Source organism: Rhipicephalus sanguineus, chromosome 1 (genome assembly GCF_013339695.2).
Source record: "Rhipicephalus sanguineus isolate Rsan-2018 chromosome 1, BIME_Rsan_1.4, whole genome shotgun sequence".
NCBI classification, from domain to species: domain Eukaryota; kingdom Metazoa; phylum Arthropoda; class Arachnida; order Ixodida; family Ixodidae; genus Rhipicephalus; species Rhipicephalus sanguineus.
The window spans coordinates 190,315,116-190,341,214 of NC_051176.1; the positions used below are offsets into that span (position 1 = coordinate 190,315,116).

At 45.3% G+C, this 26,099-nt stretch overlaps 1 protein-coding gene across 3 annotated transcripts in view; it reads right to left on the minus strand.

Annotated features, from left to right (window-relative positions):
- Positions 1-26,099, minus strand: part of LOC119404246 (cell division cycle and apoptosis regulator protein 1) — a 221,614-nt gene that overhangs the window by 11,953 nt on the left and 183,562 nt on the right. For all 3 annotated transcript variants that reach the window (XM_049418286.1, XM_037670826.2, XM_049418290.1), the window contains 4 exons: positions 23,732-23,895; positions 20,686-20,872; positions 15,821-16,042; positions 7,418-7,587 (listed from right to left, as the gene is read on the minus strand). In XM_049418286.1, the coding sequence (XP_049274243.1) occupies positions 7,418-7,587; positions 15,821-16,042; positions 20,686-20,872; positions 23,732-23,895 (743 nt within the window). The remainder of the gene's footprint in view (positions 1-7,417; positions 7,588-15,820; positions 16,043-20,685; positions 20,873-23,731; positions 23,896-26,099) is intronic.

The following is a 26,099-nucleotide window of genomic DNA, read 5'->3' on the forward strand; positions in this document are numbered from 1 at the left end:
GCATTGGGATACGATAGGGCCTCTCCTTAGTTTTTCCTTCCTCCATGGCGTACCGTGACCTCAGTAGAAGTTACTGAGAATGTATTGGTGAACTTCAGTGATGTGATTGACTGAAGCTGTTTCGGAGCAGGTTTTTGGAGCAGCAAAAAGTGCGTTTTGAAGCAGGTAAAAGGGCTTTCGGAGCAGCCAAAAACGGGTTTGGGAGCAGGGAAAACAGCTTTTGGAGCAGCTAAAAGCTCACTGCCAAGTGGAAAAATGAACCGTGTGAAACAAAACAGTCAAATAAGGAGGAACTCTTTTGAAATAAAATGTTCTGTAAAATAATGGGTGTTTGCACAACACCATTGGATCACCTAACAGCGCCGTAAGCGTAAACATTGGCGTTGCGGTCTTATAATGGCTTAGGGTGGCCAAACAAACAAAGCAGGTAGGGTTTGCCAGACACCGTAGAATCTCGGTGATACGAATCCGAAGGGGGAGCTACAACATTCGTATCGGCCAAAATTTCGTATCATCGGAAAACTAGCAAAACCTGTTTTCAAACCACGATATACGCATATAACATTTATTTCCGTCAAAAAACTCGCGTACGCCTTTCTGGGACACAGGTGAACGGACAGCTGGCTGCCGCGAAAGCGCGCGTCAAAGCTTCGCATGAGGCCAACTGAAAACTAAGCGAAGTCCGCTCCACCATAGTGACAAGCAAAGATCGACACGAACACCGAATGGCTTTGTGCCAGGGGCATAGGCAAAAATTGTTTCAGGGGGAGGGGGGGGGACCTCGATGATTTGAAGTGGGAGCCGGGCAGGCAGATGTGTTCAAGTGTCGTTTTGGGCTCTGTATGCCGAAGCAAAACCAAATTTCCGGCGGGGGGGGGGGGGGGGGGGGGGGGGGGGGGGGGGGGGGCTACGCCACTGCTTTGTGCCTTTTTTTACGCCTTTAATCTATCGCTGTGTTAGCCGCGTACCTTCGGAGCTCGCAGTCGCTATCGATGATCGCGTTGATAGCGACCGTGGTTTAGTGCGCGGCGGTTGCGGTAAATTGCGGCAAACGGTAGTTCCGTTTTCAATCCGCCTGCGCTGGCCGCGCACGTGCCTTCAAAACTACGTCGTTTGTTGCTATCTATAATCGCATCTGCCGCGGTTTTGTCCGCGGCGTTTGCGGGAAGCAGCGTCACTTGGACTAGGTGGGCGTTGAACGCGCGTGCACTTTCGGAGTTCCGTCAGTTTCGCCGTCGCCATACATGATAGTGTCAAGAGCGACCGCGGTTTCGCCCACAGCGGTTGTGGCAAACGATAACCACAGTTCTGACAGTGTGCGCGCTGGCCGCGCGAGTACTTCCGAAGCTACGGCATTCTGCTCTCGGCCGTCGCTCGACGGCTCGGGAATTTCACGAATCCGTAACAGCAGGTTAAACGCCTCCTAAATTGGTTTACTGTGGGTTCGCAAAAAGCCTGGATCGGATTGGGTTGCAATTTTTGTCAAGTCCAAATACACCTGATGTGCAAGTCTTCGGAGTTTTCAGTACAGCTGCTGAATTCCGGTGCTGCTTAGTGACCTCAATGTGCCTCTTGCTTGTAGATTGTCGCTTTATCGCTGCAAAACCATGCTGTTCGCGGTTAATAGACTGACTGCAGACAATGCAAAATCCACTACCATCGCTGCCTTGGCGACACCAAGATGATATAGTGTCACCATTTTCGTCCATCTTGTTCAGGATGTCGACATTGAACTTGGTGGAATGACCTGAGGCTCTGAGACGGCGAGACACAAACAATGCGAAAAGAAATTCCCCTCAAGAAACGTGTAGCGATAGACTTTTTGCTAATCCCGCCGAGGACGGAATAGTCTTTGTTCGTAGCCGTTCCACGGCGAACCTATTTTTCCATGAGCTTTCCTCTCCGACTGGAGTCGCGTTCCGTGAAAATCCTCAAACACGAAGCTGCCAATTAACTGCGCCAGTCCACGGCTGGTGCGATGCTTGTCCGCCATCTTGCCAGCTTCTCTGTTTGCGATAACCGCGGTTAGGAGACTAACTGCTGTTATGCCTGCTGTGTAGCTACCCCTAACCACGGTTAAGGTTGTCCGTGTCACAGAGGTATAACACTGGTTCGAGTAGCAGAACTTAAAAAAGGGGGCAAAAATAAGACAGTCATGGACGCCGCTGTGCGAACAGCTGAAACTTTACTTCTGTTGTTGCGGCGGTGCGGTCACATCAGCTCGCGGCGAGCCGCTCCTTCCAAGGTGCATTTTGGGGGGGTCACGCCAATTTACAGCAGTCTGAAGAGGGTTATGTCGGCCCCCAAAAGCCTGAGCAAGCCAAACCAGTGCTTAACTAGCCTACCTATCAACTTGCGTCCAGTCAGGTCCCCCAGAAAGTGCCGGGCAGCGTGTCGCGAAAAATGATGCACGAACCCATTCCTCTCGCGGCACGAAAATTTTGCCGCGCGGCAGCTTTCGAGTGTCGCGTTTTGCCGGCAACGGCGTACTGCGCGCGTTTTTCCGCTAGTGTGCTTATAGTTTGGCGCAATTTTGGCGCAGAACAGCGGAGATGTAGCAGGATGTAGCAGGTTTCACGTCTCGGCGCACTTTGGCGCAATTGGCGCAGCTATCACATCACTGGAACTTTTGTGTAATTTGTGCACTTCCTTCTAAAGTCCAAAAATAAGGGGAGAAAAAATTCAGGAGCACTTCCTCTATCAGGGAAATGGGGGGGGGGCAAGCGATGCTTGGCGTGGGCGTGCCTGACCTACTGCTTTTCTTTCTTTTGCATTGTGCAATGCTCCCTCCTATCGCAAGCGTTCAGGTTTATTATAGGTAGCGGCCATCCTTGGAACGCTGTTTTCGGGCTGAATCAGCATGTCGTCTTTTATGTTCTTTCCAGCACTCGTCAGCCTCTAGAACAGCCCAACGAAAGGAACATCACGCAATCATGGAAACGCAGGTTAGGAATTCAATTTTTCTTGAAGTTGAAATTTTCCTGAAACGTGCAATTTTTGATATTGACCTTACATGTTGTACAGCAGATCACTTTTAGTCCGCCAACACGAAATATTTCAATGAAGCGTCCAAGGCAAGTGTACTCCTTCCCAATTGTTTTTTGCATAACCGTTAGAACGCATTCATATGCTTCAGTTCAGCTCACACTGGGCAAGCATGGGTGCGTGGCCTAGTGGTCAAGGCACTTGCTTTCGAACTGGGGGGTGGCCCGGGTTCCAACCACAGCCTCAGAAAGAAAATTTATTTACCTTTATTTATTATTTCTTTGGCGCACACCCTGTGGGTAAGAAGGGTTTTTTGAGTGAGGAGGGTTTTATGGGCGAGGATAATTTTTTTTTTTTTTTTTACAGGTCAATCAATACAAGTTTCGCTTGAAAAAAGAAAAAAGGCGCAGAACTTATGCGAGTAAATACACTATACTTCTTTATTAGGCTGAAAGTGGGGGTGTTAGTAATATGCAGGAGTGGGTTATACACACAAAAAATAATGAATTAAATGCGGTTAAACTTGTATATAATGAAATTAGATTTAACGACATTCACGGTGCAACAAACTATTTTCATTTTCCAATCTTAGCTCAACTGAAGACTATGCATATTTTGTTGATCTAGCGAACCAACTTATACAACAGTTCTTGAGAGGGGTCATGAACCACCCCTTGGGCTTGGCAAGAAAACACATCCTGTGGATAGCAGACGCCGCTATGAGCATCTCAGCCAAATCTTGCAGTTATGTGCGACAGGGAGAGCTTACAAGCGGAGTGCGAAGTTGCCATTTTCTCAGGCACCCTCTTTTCATACAGAGGCCCATGCTCACTTGCTTTGGAGCAGCTGGCGCACGCTGGTTGACGTTGCGCCCGCTGCTTGATGTTGAACAATTGGTAGCATGTAGGGGTGTGCGAATATTCGAAATTTCGAATATTTTTCGAATATTGTTTGCTATTCGATTCGATTTGCACTGGAATTTTACTATTCGAACTTCCCAAAAACAAATACAGTCAACGTCCGATTGAAAGTGACCCCTTCAGATTTTCAATATGCTTCACCTCATCACACCCCGGTATTGCGGCAAAGCTGCCTTTCAAGCTCCGTTACGTTCGAACTTTGCCAAGACACAGTGAACGTCCAATCTGCCTTTTTCATTTTCCTGCGCTGCCCTCTACCGTTTTGGTAGGGGTTTGGTAGGGGCCGGGGCAACCGGTATTGCCAGAAGCAAAGCCTCTGAGATAAAGAGATGTTTCGCGACTTTTCCACTAGGGGAGAGCGCATGCGCAGGGGCGTCTTGAAAAAGGCGGATTGAAAGTGGTCCCTAGATTTTCAATATGCTTCACCTCATCACAACCTGGTATTGCAGCAAAGCTGCCTTTCAAGCTCTGCTACGGTCGCAAATGCACTAACTCAAGAAGCGCTGGTTCCAACATGGAGATGAAAGATGTGGCAGAGGTGGGGGCTCAATGCTGTTTTGGACCTGAAATTTGGGCAGGAAGTCCGAAAAATCGGAAGCCGAAGCTTTTTAGCATCCAAGATTTCAGATGTTCTTATATTTCGACGTCTACGAGGCAGATTTGGAACTCCGAACTTGAAGGGAGCACACCTTCGTCCGCCACATCAGTTGGGCTTCCACAAAAGTTGAAAGAGGAGGAGAGGTTGAGGAAATGGCATCTTTGCCTATCACGAGTAAAGTGTTGTCGGAAACACTTTGGTTGCACCAAATCATGTACATAAATACAATTCGGCCTCTACATTGCCTCATTCTTGATAAGACAACTATGAAACACCCCCCCGCCAGTGCTTCATCAACCTAGCGAAAAGAAACATTCATGTTACTATCTCATAAGAATATGCTTAGGAATCTTCTCTAACTTTTTTCCTGCAATTTCGCTTCGAAGTATTAGAAAAATGTTCTAGAAATATTCGAGAAATATTCGAAAAATATTCGATTCGCACTCACACTTCAATATTCGAATTCGCTTCGCACCCAAAATTTTGCTATTCGCACAGCTCTAGTAGCATGCTATTGGCCAATAGTCAACATAAATCAAGGTCGGTGTTTAGATCAGATGCACTTCTTGCTACGGGGTGCAGCCACATGCCGGTGCAGCACTCCATAGTCTGCTAACGTTACACAGTGAGCCACACTAGCACACAAAAGTGACAAAGGGAGAGAGCGACCGTATTTTATGACGCGCACTCAAGGTCATGACGCCTGCTGACGTAACTTCTTTCCCCATGTTACCCCTCTCTATTTAGCTTCCAGTGCGCCCGTTGGGATGAGAGAAGAGAGAAAGCACTCAAAGTGCGCTACAAACCACTGTAACTCCGCTTGTTCTTGATGCATTTGAGAAATTTTTGCAGCAATCATTCTAAGGCAATAAACTCCGATACTGAGGTCATTCGATGATTACTTGGAAAAATGGTTAATGACCCCTTTAATAAAATCTTTAAGCACTGCATACATGCAACTAATGACAAATGATTTTTTTTTTGGTCGAAAAAGAAGGGATTATTTTGTAGGTGACCTTTCGCTTGGAATTGTTGCTGGTGGCAGGCAAAGAACAATGTCGCACAATTAGTCGCACAATTACAAATTGCAAAGAGACGCATTGCTGGGCTATCAATTTTTCTTGCATAAAAGTTAATAGCCATCCCTGACTCGCAGTGTGGCCGAAACCACGCTATGCTGCAAAAGATCTTCAACATTTTTGGTTGCAAAGGCTGGTTGATCGATGATTAAGACTGGCAAGCTGCCTGTACAGATAAGTGTCAGAAATGCATGGTGACATCATCACAGGTACCGACAGATGCGCAAGTGCAAATTATAACTGGCAATCCTGCTTTGATACCATGTATTTTAACTATCTGCTTGGTGGCATAAGTGGTGCAGCACTGCTGCAAAGTGTACCGCACATTTTAATAGGTGACAACCTAAATGCAACACACCGTCATTCACTACCATCTCCTTGCGCAGACAGCTTTAGTGCATGTTGCCTGCAGCAACAAAAGCAGCATCACCATTACTGCATTTTCAAACTAAGCATACACTGCATCTATGCATAGTCAGGAGTGACACAGGTATGAGGAAACCTCACAGCACAGACACTCCCATGGCAAACACATGCATATGTGTGGTACAGCAAGTGACGTGGAACAATGTTAGAGTAGTAGGCAACACACTACATACAATTTGCTAGGGATGCTTGGCTTCACACAGCTGCAGGTGCAGAGCTTCAATGCAGTGGCTCTGGCAGTAGCAGGTCAGTGTACAAATGTGCATTGTGGAAAGCATCAAAAACACACACATTGTGGAAAGCAGGAAAAACTATCCACTTTGCTGCCATGTTCCATGTCAAAGCTCTGAAAATTGCTTGGCTGTGTGTGATATAGCTGGAACCTTTTCCATGCTTTGAGTTTTGTCTTGGCTCACAGCGACTACTCAGAGAGCGTAGTCATGCCACTCTGCTCTCCTCCTCTTTGCCTGCCACGGCTTGGTACGCGTACTAATGAGATGCGGGACTATTCTAAAGACCTATGAGGCTATTTTACTGTTGGAACAGAGGAAGTTTGACTTCTTGAAACTTGCGATATGAGGAACTTTTCCACTGCAAGTGCCACCTTTTCTGACTGTATTCTGAAATGTCAAATATTTGCACAAGCCTTCAGCATTTGGCCAAACGTTACTAGTGCTGTGATGTGCCATACAGTGAACTGAACATTATTCCTCAACAAGGCACGGCACACCCAATTATCATAGGCGTGCGCACAGGGAGGGCAGGGGGGGCGGCCGCCCCCCCTTATCATCTAAGAGGGGGGGCGCGAAATCCGACCCGTACATTGACCCTTCTAGTCACCTAGGAGGGGGGGGGGCGCAAAATCTTCCCCATACATTGACTTAGTAGGGTGGGGTGGGGGGGGGGGCGCTGCGATGAACCTTTGCCCCCTCCTGATGGGAAACCCTGCGCACGCCTATGCCAATTATGACATATCTTCCATCAATCAATACAAGGACTGCATCTGTGGCACTGTGATAACAGTTAACCTAAGGCTTTTTTTTAATGCTATTGTCATACTCCAATATATTTGATAGTAAAACAACTACACAAAATTCTGTTCTAAAACAGTAAGAGCAGTGCGGCAGACATCTTCACTTGCTTTATGCTTTATGGGGTTTAGCATTTCAAAGCAACTCAGCCTATGAGAGACATCGTAGTGGAGGGCTCTGGATAATTTCGACCACCTGGGGTTCTTTAATGCACAGTGACATTGCAGAGAACATGGGCCTCTAGCACTTTGCCGCCATCCAAATGCGACTGTCGAGCCAGTATCGAAACCACTATTTTCACTTTAGCAGCTAAGCACCGTAACCACTCAGCCACCGCAGGGGCTGGCAGCCAACTTCAAAGAAAGAAGAAAAGCTTACCTGTAAGTGTTGCCTGCAGTTTTGTAGGGCCAGCCGCAGCTCCTGGGCAGCCTTACGTGATGAGCACAAGTCGTCTTCAACGACAACTAGCTGGCGACGTGCCTGGTCCAAATCAATCTGTGTTTTCAAAACTTCTTGTCGAGATGCCTCCCACGATTCACGCACTTCAGCTGAAAATTACATACAGAGAAGCTGTAGTCAAAGCTACGTCAAGAATGCAATTGCAAGTAATTTGCAAAGGAAACAAATACACCCCATCTCAGCAAAACAACCTGTCTTAATACAGTAAAATCTCATTAATTTGAAGTCACTGGGGCCGGGAAAAATCTTCGAATTAAGAGCGGAAAACCCTCTTAATTCAAACAGAACATATGAAAAAATGGGATCCAGCAAACTTCGAATTACTGAAACTTCAAAGTAATCACAGATGCTAGTTTGCTGTATGCAGCAGTTTGTAGCTCAAAGGGTTACGTTTTTCAACAATACCCGATCATCACTTTGGGGTGCTTAAATTTCCAATAATCAACATTGCTATGTGGCATTAACTTGTGCCTCCATAGGGCCATCATATCCCAGAATTTGTGGCAAAATCGGATCGAGAATTGGCGCATAGCATCCAAAATCTAATTAACCAGGCCGACACAGGCCACTGCTTCAAATTATCCAGTTATATCTGCACTGGAAAATATGGGACCGCAAGAATTCTTTGAATTAGGCCAGATGTTGAAATAACCGAGTACAAATTATTGAGGTTTAACTGTACTCCCTCTTTCTGCCTTAGACTTGTTATGAGCACAAGCAGGAGGGTGCTGTTTACCAAGATAGAAATGCTGAACCTGTCCACAAAACGATTAATCTTTTCTGGTGCATATCCCCTCATGTGCATGATGACGTTCTTAATGCATAACTACTACTGCCCCTTTCTAATTCCTTTTCACAGCTTCCTGTAGCAGAGCGTGTGTGTTTAAGCTGGGAAAGAAAGGGATGAAACTTTGTATCATAGTTTATGTTGCTTCTTCCTCTTCATTGCTGCAATGTTGCAGCCCATTAATCATGCTGTGATTGCCTATAGCTGGATAAGACTTTAGAAGTCTGCAGCCTTTACTCCTCAAAGGTGGATGCCTATAAGCCTGTCCCAATGGCCGCACACTCCAGACTGACGCCATGAGCCAGACAGCCGTTTACCCTGCCTTCAGAGAACATTGCCGAGTGCATGAGCGGGACTATTTTTTTAGTCACGGAGATGATCGGCTGCTGCACTTCAGTCATCTGCGGGGTCTCTCCAGGATTCTCAAGTTGTATCCAACTATAGTGACCATGTATTTCTTTGCGACAGTCATTGTACGCAACGTCCTTGCTGTCTTTCTCAGTGCAGACATTTGATCTATGTGAAATGGACTGATGAATTTGCCCGATACCATTAACAAACACTGGAGGCACAGAATGAACCTGAGACATGCCAAATCGAGCACATGCAGGTTGTATAAGTTAGTGGCTTGGCTGGTTCTGTAGCTCACGCACAATAGGCTGCTGCTAGAACTTCGGTAGTTCCGATTTTGAAGAAGTGCCATTGACGTAAAAAAACTTAAATACTGTTGCTATTTCCAGTGACGCTACCGAGGACTTCTGATTTGGAGCAATTTTTGGAGCAGCAAAATTTCCGTTTTGGAGCACTTTGGAGCAGCAAAATTTTCATCTTGGAGCACTTTGGAGCAGATAATTTTGCATCTGGGAGCACTCTGGAGCAGCGAATTTTACATCCTGGAGTGCACTACAGAAGCATATTGCAATAACATTCAAGCACCGGAATATTACTATGGGAGGCTCTTATGAAGGCTAGAAATATTTCAATTCATTGCAAATCTCATGGAAAAAATCATCTCAGGAGAACTCCATACTTCACTCGCTAATGAAAAAATAAGGGCTCATGCAGTTGAGTGTTCTGAATTAACCTCTTCGGCGATTATTTTTCGACACTAGCATATAAACAGAATACCAGATCAATAAAATTGCACTTCATGAAATAACACTCTAAATACATCTATGTGGTTATCAGCAGACATTGTAGATAAACGCCGTGATGTACAGCAGTGCCTCAATGCCAAAGAGCCACACTGTCCCTAATGCATTCCCCTAAGAAAACTCCAAGGCGAAAGCCAGGTTCTTTTTCTTCTCGATCGACGGGTTGATCCTCCCCCTCCTTCTCTGCAAGCTATCTGCACCTCACCTGGTTTTGCGCTAGCTCCATGATCGGCGCACCGATTACGGAAGCAGTATAAAGCGACGATGTCGTGATGGCGTCATCACGTGACATCATGATATATGACGCTATGATGACGTCACAAGTTTTGACGATCTATGACGTGATGATGACGCCATCCCATGATTATATTTTGCATCAATCGATTGACGTCGCCGACGGTCAATTTTCGTGTTTGATAAAGCATCTGATGCTTTTGCATTAATATTGCGTATTGAACGTTAACAACCTGGCCTTACATACCAAACTGTCCTCCACCATGTCACCTCCTTGGCATGCGCGAAACAGCTTCGCTTATCATCCACTTCACATAGTGAAATGGCTCCTCAACTTTTTTTAAATGTTTATTGTGATAACAATTACATGGACAATCTCCGCAAATTTTCGCCGTCGCCATTGCCGTAATTTTCTGTATAAAGACCAAATTAATAACATTACCATGCGCATTCTAGCCGCGGGTAAAAGCTCGCGAGCGCTGGCGACGAACGCGGCTGAAGCGGAGATTAAGCTAGCCGGCCGTCTGTCTCCGTCGCACGGACAGCGCATGAGATAACATCTTCCCGCGTGCTGGCCTGCTGTCGATTGCTCATCAAACAGAGAGGAAACGCCCCGCCCGTCTTTCGTAAGGAGCATGAAAGGACGCCAGGGGAGCGGGCGCGCGCGCCATCTCGAGGCATCAGGAGACGGCTCGTAAACTTGCTGTGCTCTCAACGCTTACTTCGTGTTTAGAGAACTCGGAGCAAGAAAACGCTTCGGTTCCTGGAGCGGCCATATTCCTTTAAACCAGTGTTTTGTTGAGTTACGCGAGATCGAATCCAAAAGAGTTAGCTGCTAGCCTTACTTCGTTTAACAATACAATTTGTTGGTATCGCATTCATTGCTTCGCCCTTAAGCAAAACTGAGTTTTTTAACCGTCAGCTATTGACCCTCGAACGCGAGGGGCGGACGTGTAACATGGGGTATCTGCTTCACTGTGGGCCGTCAGCGACGGGCCCGCTACTGACAGCTGCGTATTTGCGGCTGCTCCGACCAGGATATATGCTTTTATTAATGAGATGACATTTTTAAAAAGCAAGCAAAAAATTCGAATTGGAACCCTAGCACGTGAGCTTGAAAGGGCAGGGCCTTTTAGGGGGTATTTACCGCAGAGTGATTAAACTCGGACGTGCTGGTATAAGCAATTACGAAAAAGCTCTTCCGAATGAAGATCCATGGATAAAGTATATCTGAGGAAAAGTGTGAACGTGTTTCCACCGTTCGCGTGCTCTTCCATAAACGCGAAGCAAGGAAAATTCGATATTGTTCCATATATATACTGCTAGCGATCCCAGATTTCATTCCCCGATGTCCGGAAACAGAAGTGACAGACATTTTAGCAGCACACATGTAGTTATTACTGCACATTGCTTTCCTTACGTGCCGTGCGACGCTTGAAACGTCCTATCAGCAGCGTTTCTAGAACAAACGACGTCCGCCGATGAATCGCCGCCGCACTTTCTCGCTACCGAGAGGCCTAGATGTCACGAGCCTCTGCGGAGAGCGCGTTTTGCTGTCGAGCCGACTTGCAGAACAGAAGCTGCGTCGGCACCGCGCATGGCATCGTGCCTTATTCAGGACGCACGCGCGAGCACTATTTATTCAGCGGAATAATTCTTGGTCCATGGTTGCGACTTTGGCAGCCCCAAGATCAAGCTGCACATGTTCTGACGCGCCGGCCGTGCGATTGCCGGTGATAGACGCCCCCAAACCCGAGACTTTGGCGCAATTTTCGTCGATATTATCAGGATGGCGCAGTAAATACAACTTGGCGCACTTTGGCGCAGTTGGCGCAGGAGTGGAATCACTGTATTTCTGTTCAGCCCCACGGTTGCAAAGCGGCACACTTTATTTTGTCCAAAATTTCGGCTATTCTTGTACATTAAGTCTATAGGGCCAGCTCCAGTGCTGCAAAGCAGTCTGAGTAATGGCATCCTGATCATCAGTCGGTGACTATTTCTTCTTATTTTTTCTTCAGGTGTGTTATGCACTGTCCATGAGGTGCTCATGCTGTATGGTGGGTGTCTATAGTTTCGTTTTGATTCAATCCAAGGCTTCCGTGATAGTCTTTCACCAGCAAAGTGAAAGGTGCTTTGCGTAGTTGTCACTTTTGTTATTGCCTTTGTGTGCAGTTTCACGCAAGTTCGCCCAACATGGCTGTGAGTGTCTATAATTTGATTGTAAAAATGAAAGTGCAATTTTCAGCGTCAGTTTTGTATAAAATACAAATGCATACCTCCACGAAACAAATGCATGTTGATACAGTATCTATATGCCTTGACTGACCTTGCGTAATTAATATTGCGTATTGAACGTTAACAACCTGGCCTTACATACCAAACTGTCCTCCACCATGTCACCTCCTTGGCATGCGCGAAACAGCTTCGCTTATCATCCACTTCACATAGTGAAATGGCTCCTCAACTTTTTTTAAATGTTTATTGTGATAACAATTACATGGACAATCTCCGCAAATTTTCGCCGTCGCCATTGCCGTAATTTTCTGTATAAAGACCAAATTAATAACATTACCATGCGCATTCTAGCCGCGGGTAAAAGCTCGCGAGCGCTGGCGACGAACGCGGCTGAAGCGGAGATTAAGCTAGCCGGCCGTCTGTCTCCGTCGCACGGACAGCGCATGAGATAACATCTTCCCGCGTGCTGGCCTGCTGTCGATTGCTCATCAAACAGAGAGGAAACGCCCCGCCCGTCTTTCGTAAGGAGCATGAAAGGACGCCAGGGGAGCGGGCGCGCGCGCCATCTCGAGGCATCAGGAGACGGCTCGTAAACTTGCTGTGCTCTCAACGCTTACTTCGTGTTTAGAGAACTCGGAGCAAGAAAACGCTTCGGTTCCTGGAGCGGCCATATTCCTTTAAACCAGTGTTTTGTTGAGTTACGCGAGATCGAATCCAAAAGAGTTAGCTGCTAGCCTTACTTCGTTTAACAATACAATTTGTTGGTATCGCATTCATTGCTTCGCCCTTAAGCAAAACTGAGTTTTTTTAACCGTCAGCTATTGACCCTCGAACGCGAGGGGCGGACGTGTAACATGGGGTATCTGCTTCACTGTGGGCCGTCAGCGACGGGCCCGCTACTGACAGCTGCGTATTTGCGGCTGCTCCGACCAGGATATATGCTTTTATTAATGAGATGACATTTTTAAAAAGCAAGCAAAAAATTCGAATTGGAACCCTAGCACGTGAGCTTGAAAGGGCAGGGCCTTTTAGGGGGTATTTACCGCAGAGTGATTAAACTCGGACGTGCTGGTATAAGCAATTACGAAAAAGCTCTTCCGAATGAAGATCCATGGATAAAGTATATCTGAGGAAAAGTGTGAACGTGTTTCCACCGTTCGCGTGCTCTTCCATAAACGCGAAGCAAGGAAAATTCGATATTGTTCCATATATATACTGCTAGCGATCCCAGATTTCATTCCCCGATGTCCGGAAACAGAAGTGACAGACATTTTAGCAGCACACATGTAGTTATTACTGCACATTGCTTTCCTTACGTGCCGTGCGACGCTTGAAACGTCCTATCAGCAGCGTTTCTAGAACAAACGACGTCCGCCGATGAATCGCCGCCGCACTTTCTCGCTACCGAGAGGCCTAGATGTCACGAGCCTCTGCGGAGAGCGCGTTTTGCTGTCGAGCCGACTTGCAGAACAGAAGCTGCGTCGGCACCGCGCATGGCATCGTGCCTTATTCAGGACGCACGCGCGAGCACTATTTATTCAGCGGAATAATTCTTGGTCCATGGTTGCGACTTTGGCAGCCCCAAGATCAAGCTGCACATGTTCTGACGCGCCGGCCGTGCGATTGCCGGTGATAGACGCCCCCAAACCCGAGACTTTGGCGCAATTTTCGTCGATATTATCAGGATGGCGCAGTAAATACAACTTGGCGCACTTTGGCGCAGTTGGCGCAGGAGTGGAATCACTGTATTTCTGTTCAGCCCCACGGTTGCAAAGCGGCACACTTTATTTTGTCCAAAATTTCGGCTATTCTTGTACATTAAGTCTATAGGGCCAGCTCCAGTGCTGCAAAGCAGTCTGAGTAATGGCATCCTGATCATCAGTCGGTGACTATTTCTTCTTATTTTTTCTTCAGGTGTGTTATGCACTGTCCATGAGGTGCTCATGCTGTATGGTGGGTGTCTATAGTTTCGTTTTGATTCAATCCAAGGCTTCCGTGATAGTCTTTCACCAGCAAAGTGAAAGGTGCTTTGCGTAGTTGTCACTTTTGTTATTGCCTTTGTGTGCAGTTTCACGCAAGTTCGCCCAACATGGCTGTGAGTGTCTATAATTTGATTGTAAAAATGAAAGTGCAATTTTCAGCGTCAGTTTTGTATAAAATACAAATGCATACCTCCACGAAACAAATGCATGTTGATACAGTATCTATATGCCTTGACTGGCCTCAGGCTTATGTGGTGGCGTACACAACAGCCATCACATTTCTACGTCATCAAGTCGGTACGGGAAGCTGTCAGGCAAGCTTGTGTGTTTTCGAGTTTTTGCGTGCCACAACTACTGGTATATGAGTGCATGTTACATGTGCACCCTTGCTCTGCGAAATGAACAGCAACGCAGCTCCTGGCAAGGCACACAAATCTTCATAGCAGAGTGACACATGAGGTTATGGAGGGCAATAGTAATAAAACTTACAAGAAGAAGCTGCCTCTGTCAACTGGCACCATATGTGATTTTGTGTGCTGATTGCTAGCCAATGGCTAGTAGAATGAGCATTGTTGCTCATTACTATCTGATTTTTGCGATCCGGTTCCTTGATTTTTCAGCATTTTCCCTGCTTTTATTCATTGTATTTGCACTGCCTTGTCACCCCCCCAATGTAATGGTGCAAGGTTTGTGGGTATTGTAACAAACAAACAAACAAACAAACAAACAAACAAACAAACAAACAAACAAACAAACAAACAAACAAACAAACAAACAAACAAAAACAAACCAACCAACCAACCATCCAACCAACCAACCTTGGTGTAGCACTCTCATGTCAGCTCTCAAAGCAACTCAATATAGCACTATAGTAGTGGGAGACTGTCATTTAAGTGTTTGCAGTCTCCTCTTTTGACTAGAGCTAAAATGACAACGTGGTGCAGGCTTGGCATGAATTATGCAGTTTAAAAGTGCATGACTTAACAACACAGGACTCTGCTATCACTAAATTGCTGGCTGATATGGTATGGAATTGCCAAATGGGTACAACTTTTTGTGTACGGTATGATCACCGGCTTTTCCGAGACTTGCATAAGTGCCTTCCCTCCATCGCCGCATATGATCAAAGGTGGTGCTTGCTCTCTGTATGCCACTATGTAATTCTAGTTTCGAATGTTTAAAAACAGGTGTCAGCTAGCCACTGTTTACAGTCGCGAAGTTATTCAATGAAGAAATGGCAGATCAGCAAGGTTTTTAAAGCAGGCCTATAGGCAAGCCCTCCTCCAGTAGTGTCGGTGCATTTTACCATGCAGCCATTGTATGTGAGAAAGGTGGGAACGAAACAGTGAAACTTTTAGCTTTTGTTCCATACCAAGATGGCGGCGCTCAGTGTTGGGAAAGATGACAGTTGCCTTTGTAAACTTTGGTTATGTGATTTCAAGCTCATTTCTCATCATCTGCATTGACCAAGTTACTTTTTGGGGCACTGTACATTTTCAGCAAAGATTTGACACAGCTTAAAAAGGTGAACAAGTACACAGGCATTGCAAATGACTTAAGGCCAGCTTCCCCAACCCCCCTTTCATTATTTTCTTTTTTTTTGTAATTTTTGCGATCCCTCACATATGCACCATTTGTGGAGCAACTCGTGCAAAGAAAAGTGAATATCATATGTGCTTTCAATACAAAGACTCCCTCAGCATGATTGTTTAGTTATAGTCACGATAGCCATTTTAACAATTTTGACTTGCAACTTGATTCTCCCGAAATTTTATCCCTCGTAATGATTGCACCCCTAAGCATGGGTAAATTTTTCAAGAAAAAAAAAAAAAGAGTGTGATCATTATTGAAGTAAGTACGGTACATAAAACCAAAACTGCATTTCATTTTTTGAAGGCAAACTGCATCAGCCTAGTTTGCAACTACTGACCCAAGGCTTCAATCAACTCCTTCAAGCGGGTTTCCGAGCTTGTGCGGGCTCTCTCACTGCGTTCCACCTGTCGCAGCAACTTTCCTACATCTAGTAGGGCTCCATCATGGAAGACTAGTTTAGCCCCGGCAGCACCACCAGCAGAATCCAAGGCAGCTGAAGGTTCAGTAGCATTGCTCTCTGGTAGGCCATCCTCGGACTTCATCAGGAGACCACGGTTGCCTGCCGATGACAAACCAACAGACTAATATACTGCAGAACATGAACAAAGCTATGGCAAGCATTGTGCCTGACGGTACATTAGGAATCTATCAGACGTCGAATACCATAAAATTAAATTTTCTGCTGTTATTATCACTCATCACCATTTTTCACACATAAAAATTTCTAAAGTGGCCTTGAACAATACCTCAGAAGCTTTTACCAAGGGGGCGGGGTGCTTGCACCAGAATTTTCAACACCAGTACCAGGACAATGAAAGCCACAGGAGCACCTGTTTTGTTCATCATGTCTCGTGTGTCAGTGGTGTGTGCATGCTTGTGCTTGTGCACGCACAATGTACTGAATCTTCCAGAATGAGCATGTACCAAACAGGCCAAGGAAAAGTCCTACCCAACCACGAGGGAAAAATTCTACAAGTGTATAGATCAAGGGCTCGTTAGCATAGAAGCTATCAACACGACCTAACCTGTTTGAACTTCAGCTTATCACCATTTCAGTCTTTCTGCGTGACAATACCTCACTTCACTCCTAAGCTCAATAACATATGCCCTATCTATTCGTGTAATGTCGACAGGTCTCATTCTACCGAGATTTAAGGTAAAAATCAGGGGCTCGGTTACTACATTGAGAAAAAGATGCAACTTTACTTTCTGTAAATATTTTTGGTGGTACTTCCATCACTTCACCAGTATTCACTCTTACTGGGAGAAAAACAAAAACCTGTCACTTTCCTGCAATTGCAAGAATATTATTCTTCGACGTCGTCATTCTCTTCCTCCTCCAACCTTTTTGTATCCTCGAACTCACCTCTGTCCCAAATGAAGTCCTCTGTCAAATCGAGCCTTGTTAAATGTTCCCGCGCCTTTGAAGTTTTTTTTCCAAAGTCCTAAAGAAAATGGCACCCCTCGCTTTGAGCATCCAATGGCACACATCCACAAGGGTTACCCTCACAGCTGACCAGTCAGTGGTTTTTGGTGAACAGTGATTGCCACCCACACTGTGTATGCACGGTGAAGTCCGCCGTTAAAAAAGCCTGTTTACGGAGACATCCAGCGGCGGAAGCAAGCCAGTCAAAATACCTTCAAGTATGACGGCCAAGTCCACCTCACACACATAAAGTTGTTGCCGCACGCTTTCTGTAAGGTGTCCCTGAAGCTGTGCAGGACAAGTAAAAAAATGTGTGTTGTGATTTGCCCCTGGTCACTTATCCCAAATGCATGTCGACCAGTCTCTCACCAGTTCATTTGTCATTCAACCTTACTCGCCAGTCTTAACAAATATGTCATCAGGGAATTGCTCTGTGGAGCATGTATTCTCTTAAGAAAGAACTTAAGGTGGTAGTTTATGCCCATCTGCAGTGATGCAAGGCATAACTGTGCATCCCCGTCTTCTGGCCTCTGTTGAGAGAACACAAACAACATTCTTCTTTCCCTTCCCATCTACTTTCACAACATTGGGTGCATCCAACAAAAGCGGGGTTTGATTGGTGTTTTTCAACCTAAGAAAACAGGCACTTGTGCTCTGCTGCAGCCGGAATTGAACCCGCAACTTTCGGGTCAGCAATCGAGTGCCGTGACTACTGTACCACCGTGGAAAACTGAAAGCACACCTCTGTACATCTTCTTGGGAGCACTATTGTTGCACACATTTTTTTCACCACTTCGAACTTTTGAGCAGCTGCTCCTTTTCTTTTAAAGGGACACTAAAGGCAAATAACAATTTATGTCAGAGTGAAAGCCCAATGTATGACAACTTCTAAAACGGCAATATTATCAACAGCAGTGCCCTACTTACCGAGAAATTAAGCTAAATGTATCACATGATGAGCACCATGAGTGGGACATTTTCGAAGTGATCCCGATGACGTATGAGAGTCTGCCTACAATAAATCACTAGTAATCAAACTAGCAGCAATAAAAAAAGAACCATCTGTGCATCAAAAGACGTAATAAAATGCTGTCTGTTCGTTTCCGTTTGATTTATGGAAAAAAGAACCTCTGTGGTGCTGTCATGGGGAGCGGCGCGCGTGGTTCAAAGGTTCCGTTTTCGCCGAACTGCGCTTCGTCCGGCGCCCTGCTTCGCTGATGCGGTCTCGCCTCAGTGGTAGTTTCGGGATTGCGTACTGCCGCGTGTGTTTTGCGCGCTCGTGAAAGTCGCTCTGACAGAAAGTTCGACAAAATGCCGCATGCAACGACGCCGGCACTACGAGCCCTCAGCAGCATACCGCGTTAATCGGGGCTCAAGTTGCTGAATTGGAGCCGAGCGTCACGAGCCAATGTTTTAATGTCAAGTTCTCCGTCCACATCCATTGTGGCGACTGCGGCAAGCTTCGATGGCTTCGATGGCCGTTGTTGCTGCTGTGGGTCCCGCTACTTTCACTCTGCTGCTACTAGTGTCGGCGGCCGCGCAGTAAGGACGGGCAACGTTGGGCGCAGCAGCAGTGACGTATGAAAGTCGGATTTCAGGCGGGTGGTTTGAAGTGCGCTAACGCGATGCGGACCACTAAAACGTAATTTTTTTCAAAATAAGCACTTCCTTGGCATAAAAGTAGCACTACGAGGTTTCTGGACCGCTATTTCAAGAATCAACGTCGACTTAATATTTGCCTTTAGTGTCCCTTTAAGTCCATCACTTCCAGTGTAAAGTGGGTGATATAGCTCACGCATTTCCTCATCCAGAAGCGATGATAGCAGCAAACTTCTACACACAAAAGCACAGGAACGAAGAGAGACGATTGATAAGCTCTACACAACACTTTACACACCGGTTCTGAGCTTGCACGATTTGCGGATGAGAAAGAACGACAAGCGCAAACAAAGTGGCAGTGGCAGCGGCACTGGCTATTCTTGGCTATTCCTGTAGTGCATCACCTGCCGGCAGTAATAAATGGTGATGACCCAGAGACCAGCGGTGGTAGCGTTAAATCTCAGAGGCGATGCTTTTGAACTGCAGGAGCTGAAAATGTGGCATGGCTGCCTTGTTTGGCCAAATATTAAATGCTTTTAGCTGAGTGTCGCTTATGCTCAGGCCCGTGCAGATGTAGCGTCCCAAGAGAGTGCAGTGAATTGCACAGATTTCACGTTTATGACGAGCGCGTCTTGCCGAGACGCGGTCAGCTTAGATGCAAAACGACGGCGAAACTGAGTGGACACACCTTGATGCTCTGCCCAGTTGACTTCATAAGCGGGGCGAGAGATGCGTGCTACGTTCCGCTGCTCACACGATCGTTCTGTGCATGCGCACTACAGTTCCTTCTACATGTTTGTGTGCAAATCGTGTCACGTGCACTGCAGTCACTTCTACGTGTTTGTGTGTAAATCATTAGCATACGCAGGTCTGACCGGAGCAGATCGTAAATGCTAAGCTAAAAGTGCCTATTGAAATGAGAGGGGGGGGGGGGAAATCACTGCTAACCTTCCAAAAAGATCAAGAAATTCTACACAAATCTACACAAGAAATTTTTTTAATTTTGGAAGGAGGGAGGGGGGATTTTTTTTTTGCAGTGCTCTGGCTGCGGCTTTTACACAGGTATGGCCATTACATGAGTATTAACAGTAAACACCAATTTTTCAGCTGCACATATGTTAACTGGCACCTGTACTGTCATGCGTGCAAGGCATGGTAGTATACAGAAGACAGACGGATATTCTGATGAACAGCTGATCAACTAAATTACAACATAGGTAACAAAGCAAAGAAAGCAGCAATCATCATGAAGTGGCAGTGAGGGGAACATGAAGATAGTTCTAAAACCATTGTAACAATACTACTCAAAAGGCACACAACAACAGGGAGTTTTAGCTTGTAACGTATACTTCTTTACGTTACCGTTACCGGATTACGTTTATCGTTTTACTGGAACTCGAGTTTTAGTAAAGTTTTTTAGCTGCCCAAACATAAACCTTTACGTTTGCGCAAAGCACTAAGTGGTGATGATAACTTCATTTAAACTACATTCAATTTAGATAATATTGAATTACGCTGCGGCAAAATCATAAGAGAGGTGCAGTATCCCTGTATAAGCGAAAGGAGGTAGCAATACCGGGTCACCGGGAGATGGTGTCGACATCTTGTGACGCTTCGTGCAACCACAATCACGGACACGTTTGTTTTCGCTTAGAGTTCTTGAGGGGGGAAAATGATTAAACAGGGAACTCATTCGTAATTATGCCACTGCAAGCATTTACATTGGAAGTAGAACGCCTGATGCTTCTGCAATAACAACTTCGTGCTTGCCTGGTACACCATGGCCCCGCTAGATGGCGCCACCTATCCAGCCTGTCAGCGTCTTTAGGCCTCTCATGTTTGCGGCTTCGGTATTCTAGGTCACTCTAGCCTTGGTAATCTGGCTGAAATTACGTTAGCGGAAGTGGCGCTCGCACTTCGGCTTATTTTGACCCGGCGGCAGTAGTCTCCGCGAATAGCCACGAACGAAGGTGGATTTGCGAGACAGGGCCGTGAACGTAAAGCCTATCCGGCGAGTAGTTTACGTTCCACAAAAATTTACGTTCCGTAAAGGTTCGCGCATGCGCAGATTCCATCCGGTATCTGGTAACACGGTAACGTAAAGAAGTATATGTACAAGCTAAAACTCCCTAATTCTTCGTAAGGGTGTAAAAGATGCATATAAAAATTTCATGTACCCATGGCAATGATTTGCAGGTCTTGTTCTGATGGTTGCTCATCACCAGGCACTTCGTCGTCATCCGCCATTTCTTGATCACCCACAGGTGCTTCCTCAACAATGTCCTCGGGACAAACTGGTGCATCAGTTAGGCTTCTGTATCGCACTGTTTCACGCTTTGACACTTTCTGAAGAAGGCGCCGAACCTGTACACACACAAGCACATGCAAAACATTAATTGTCGTGTTTTAATTCCTTATCATAGCAGTTCATTCATATCATTCAGATATCATTCATATCATAGCAGTAACGTAATGAGCCCAATGATATGAGATTAAAAACATGCAGATTTAGTGAGGTGGCAGAAATGCCCATTAGCAGTCTGCGCAATGCAAAGTTGATGTATGATGCTTGTTGAGAGAGGTGCATGGACAGGGAAGAATGACACATATCTCATACCCGTGTCACACGGGTGTTTGGAAGGCCTTCCAAATGATAGTCTATTGACTCAGTGGTCAAGCATGAGCTGCTACACAGGACGTTTCAAAGGCCGTCGAGTCAAAAGTATATCGAGTCAACGGAGCACCCCGCAACTCTATCAAAACTTCAATGGCCATTGAGCAACGGAAGCGGAAATAGCGCCAACGTGCCACCTCGTTGACAGTGTGTTCATACTCACGATTAGAAAAGAAGATCTAACCAGTATGCTTTAAAAGCAGTACATGTGAGCACTATAAATTATTTAATAAAGTATATTTGCTACCTGACATGTGCAAACTGCACATACTCTCAACAACAGCAACATGCTTGTCTTCATCGTGCCGTCTTGCCGTGTATCGCTCGGCACAGTTTCGCTGCTCAGCAACTTTAAAATTAAATATGTATTCATAACTAAGCATAAACAATTTCTCAAAGTGTTTAAACAAAAACAACAGACATGTGTTTTTAAGTCGATTTAGATTATTTAACTTTCGGTGACACGAATACGAAAATAAAGATCTGCAGTGCCACACAATTTTTGCAAGAAACACCTGAACCACTCAACGACCGTTCAAAACTGCCATGTAGCAGCGCGACAAGTCCATCGAGTCGACAGAGTTGTCGTGTTTCGACGGCCATTGACTGGATGGCCTTTCAGAAGGGCCCGTGTGACACAGGTATAAATACATTTAAGGCTTCATACCCTTTGGTAATATACACTACCACTCTGAGGAATTGGCCACAAATAGGCACATGCCTAAGGGCACTAGAGAAGAGATCCAAGTTGTCTATTTGAACGCATAACTTGCGGCCAAAATTTACCCCACCCTCACCCACACACGCAAAAACATATCCAGCAAGAAAATGGTGATGAATGCAAAGCCACAGGCAAGAATTGCCATATACAGGGTGCTCCAGCTAACTTTAGCCAGAGTTTAAAAATATGCCAATGCACCTACGACGATGCAAACAAATGCATGCTGCTGACTATTGGATGGAGTAAGTCACACTATCTTTTGTATTCTGCTTAATTAGGCAACATTAATTAATCAACTTCTGAAGCAACGAAGCAGGGCAGAAAATTCCAATTAAAAAGTTGTAGGATGGTTTGCAAAACATCTGATTAGTCAGTTTTTAACTTTCTACCTACTAAGTATTAGTGTTTTCATGCTTACTGCAGATGCCCACAAAGCACCCAAGAATACCACATGATATGCCCACTGGCGCGCCATGATTGCAGTGCTCCGTGATGTTCCGCATAAAAACAAACGTAGCACTTAGCAAGGTGTACTGCCGCTTAAAAGGCGACAGGGCAGTGACGCAGGCGATGGCTGTGTAATGATGCAGCTGCTGAAAGCAGCGGGACAATCAATAACCGCTGGGTCCACTTATAGCTGTCATGAGGTGCCGCAAGTGAAGCATATCGCTGGCGTAAATTGCACAACCAATGCCTGTGTCACTGCCCAGTCACCTTTTAAGCGGCAGCACACCCTACTAAATGCTATTTTCGTTTGCACGCAGAACACCAGGGAGCACTGCAATCATAGAGCGTAAGTGGGCATGTCACATGGTATTTTTTAAGTATTTCACAAGTATCAGCAGTAAACAGAAGAACACTAATGCTTAATAGAAACTCAGAAATCATATAAATGGACATTTTGCAAACCATCTGCAACTTTTTAGTTGGAATATTTTGCCCAACTTCGCTGAATCAGAACTTGGTTATTTTATCTTGCATAAAGGCAATTAAGCAGAATACAAAAAACATTGTGACTTACTTTATGCAACGTGCATTTGGTTGCGTCGTCTTGGAGTGCATCGGCATATTTTTAAACTGTGACTAAAGTTAGCTAGGGTACCCTGCATTTAGTTGATTCCCAAGGATCAGACTGTGGTGTGCTTGTGTTCATAAGTTAAATGAATGAGACAGAGCTACGACTAGGGACACACTGAATGCCTGAATTGTATTGCCCCTTTACATGGTTCTTTCCATGAGCACTGAAACGCCATTTGTGCTAGCAAGGCTCAACGTTCAGCCCATTCAAGAATCATTGCACCTCATCAATGAATACTCTCTATGTTGTTTCATAACTGCATATGACTACCGTGCCCCAATACAAGGCATTTATTTGCTTGGTGAAAAAGTACACATGGCAATGTAGGGGATGCAGGGGAGGCTGTAATTGGGCCAAGCAGCACCTACTGAGGGGTGCCAGCAAACTAACATTTTCAAGTTCTCTGACACTACCACGACCTCCCCTACTATTCCAGTGCAAATTCCCTGCCAGTTGCAGAAGCAAGAAATCGTGCAACCGAAGATAATTAAATATACACTCTGGGCCATTTAAAAATTTCACTGTTCCAATCACAAGGTGAAGCAGTGGTAGCGATAGCAATATATTAGGCAACTACACAACATAATATCTGTAGTTTTTTTCACAACACATATTGCAGCCAACATTTACTTACTAATCAAATTATTAAGCTTCTGTACACTGTATTAAAAGATTTCATTTTCGAAAGCTGAGCCTTTAATTATACCTTTGCTCACAGGTGTTCTAAAGTGGAATGAATGGTTACCTTACCTGACCACGCGAGAGCTCAAGGCCAATAATGTAAAAAATGTCTTCAAGGTCTCTGTCCTGCAAGTAACCACATTGGTTCTGGTCGAAATATATGAATGAGAGAAGCAGATGACGCTGTAGTGTACGCTGCTGCTGAGGACGATTCTCTTTGCGCACTCGTTTCTCTGCAAAGGCAAAATATACTCCTGTCAGCAACCCATCAGATCACACTGGATGTCCATCTACAGTAAAACACCGTTACAATAAAGTCACTTCATTCAAATTATTGCTATTATTGGTGTGTCACACAGTCCTGACCCAAACGCATGCACTTTAGGGTGGATTAAGTAAATCCTGTAGGCAGCAGGTCCCACTTAGTACAATGAGCCTGAGTGGCGGCCTGGCCCAGCATGTCCTTCCTGCCCCGCCTAGTGTGTCTTGATGTCAAGCCAGCCACTAACGACAAAGGGGGTTGTGCAGGCTTGTCAGTTGGCGCTCTCCTGCTCCTTTCTTTGAACTCTTTGAGGGTTTACGCCGCACATGTACGACATTGCTTGTACGTTTAAAACACGCGCCTTTTTCGATCATTTCTCTTGCTTGCCATGTGCTGCCACACTTCGGGAAGACGTGGAATTGTTTTCATGCGCTGATGTCTCTCCACTGTTTCTTTTTCTTTTCAAAGTGGTGCGCCAGCTTTTGCTTGCACATCCGAATGCAAGCGTGCAGTGCAGCTGGTTTCGGTTTCGTCCTTCGGGTGGTTATTGCTTTTCGCGTACGCAGAGCTGATGGCTGTCTGGTTTCTAATCTCTCAAAGGGTGACCGCTTGTTACTCTCTCGTTTATTGCTCCCCAGGGCGCGGTTACATCTGTTTCGGTGCGGCACTAAATTACACAAATGATGCCGCCGTGGTTGCGTTACCTGTTTTGGGGACTCGAAAAAACTAACTCTGTCTCGTTGGCGATAAGACGAAGGATTATTATAGCTTTTTTACTCATTTTGCTTTCCGGATGGGCGCACAACCATAGAGTTTTCTTCCGTGCGCTCACTTGTGCACCGGCTGCTCTGCTGCTAGTGAGTCAAGTGGCGATTCTTCCGATGTGGGCTATTCCCCAAGTGTATTTTTGTATGTCTGTGAGCTATGTTTAATACAACGCATAATTTTTATTAGTAAAAAGTTGTACAAGTGTTTTTCTTAGGATATTGCTTGATGTTACTCATGAATAAACCATGTGCATGTAACAACAAAAATGACTTTTTGTGACTTCACGGTCACACAAAAATTTTTAGACAATTTTTTTCTTAAATTGAATCGTATGAAGAATTTAATTCAGCAATAAAACAAACACATTTTTGGAGTGCATTTCGCGAAAAAATTCGACCCTCAAAGGGTTAAGCGCAACATATATGAAACAGAACGGCGTTCCGACAGCGCTAGGGTTTTGACTAATGGCTTGGTAAATGATGGCGTGCAATGCCTATCACATGTGTAGCCTTTGAGATTGCCAGATCGCGCTCAGCCAATCTTTGAATTCATGCACCTTGTTATGCTTGATATATTAATGGACCTTGCTATGCTTGAAATGATAATGCAAGGCGAATAAAGCAAGTAAAAAGTTAAGTTAGCCAAGCAAACACACCCTTGCACTGTCTGCAACGTTCCCGTGTTCGACAGTGGATGCGAGCTTATTATTTTCTACATTGTGCATACGCATATGCGGTGGCTAATGGCTGTGTGGGCATTGCCAGCGTATTTTGGTTGTACAAACGCTAAAGCTCGTTTGCAAGCTTTCCTACGCTATCTGCTATACACTATCCGGCACTCCGCTATGACTATGTATATAGCAGACTATTGGATAGGCTAAAAACCTTTGTTATCACATGTGCCCTTTGGATAACGAAGATGGCTAGCTCGTTTCATCTCTGCTTCAGCTGCGTTCATCGGCAGCGCTCGCGTGCTTTCACTTACATCTAGAATATTCGAGGCACGGGGCGATGATATTAATTTGGACTTTATACTAGAGCTGTGCAAATAGCAAAACTTTGGGTGTGAAGCTAATTCGAATATTAAAGTTTGAGTGTGAATCGAATCTAATATCTTTCTTATCTTTCTAATACTTCGAAACGAAATTACAACAAAAAGGTTGCAGAGGATCCCTGAGCATATTCTTATGAGGTGGGTACATGAAAGAGTTTCCTTTCTCTAGGTTGGTGTTATGGAGGGGTGCGGCAAAGTGGTATACCTGAATTGTGTTATAAAGGGATAATGCTGATGCCAAATTGTGTTTACTCAAATGATTTGGCAAAATCAAAGTAGTGTCAACAACACTTTACACGCCCTCTTATATTTCCTCATTGAGGTAGTATAAATCACAACCTCCACAAGTCTTCT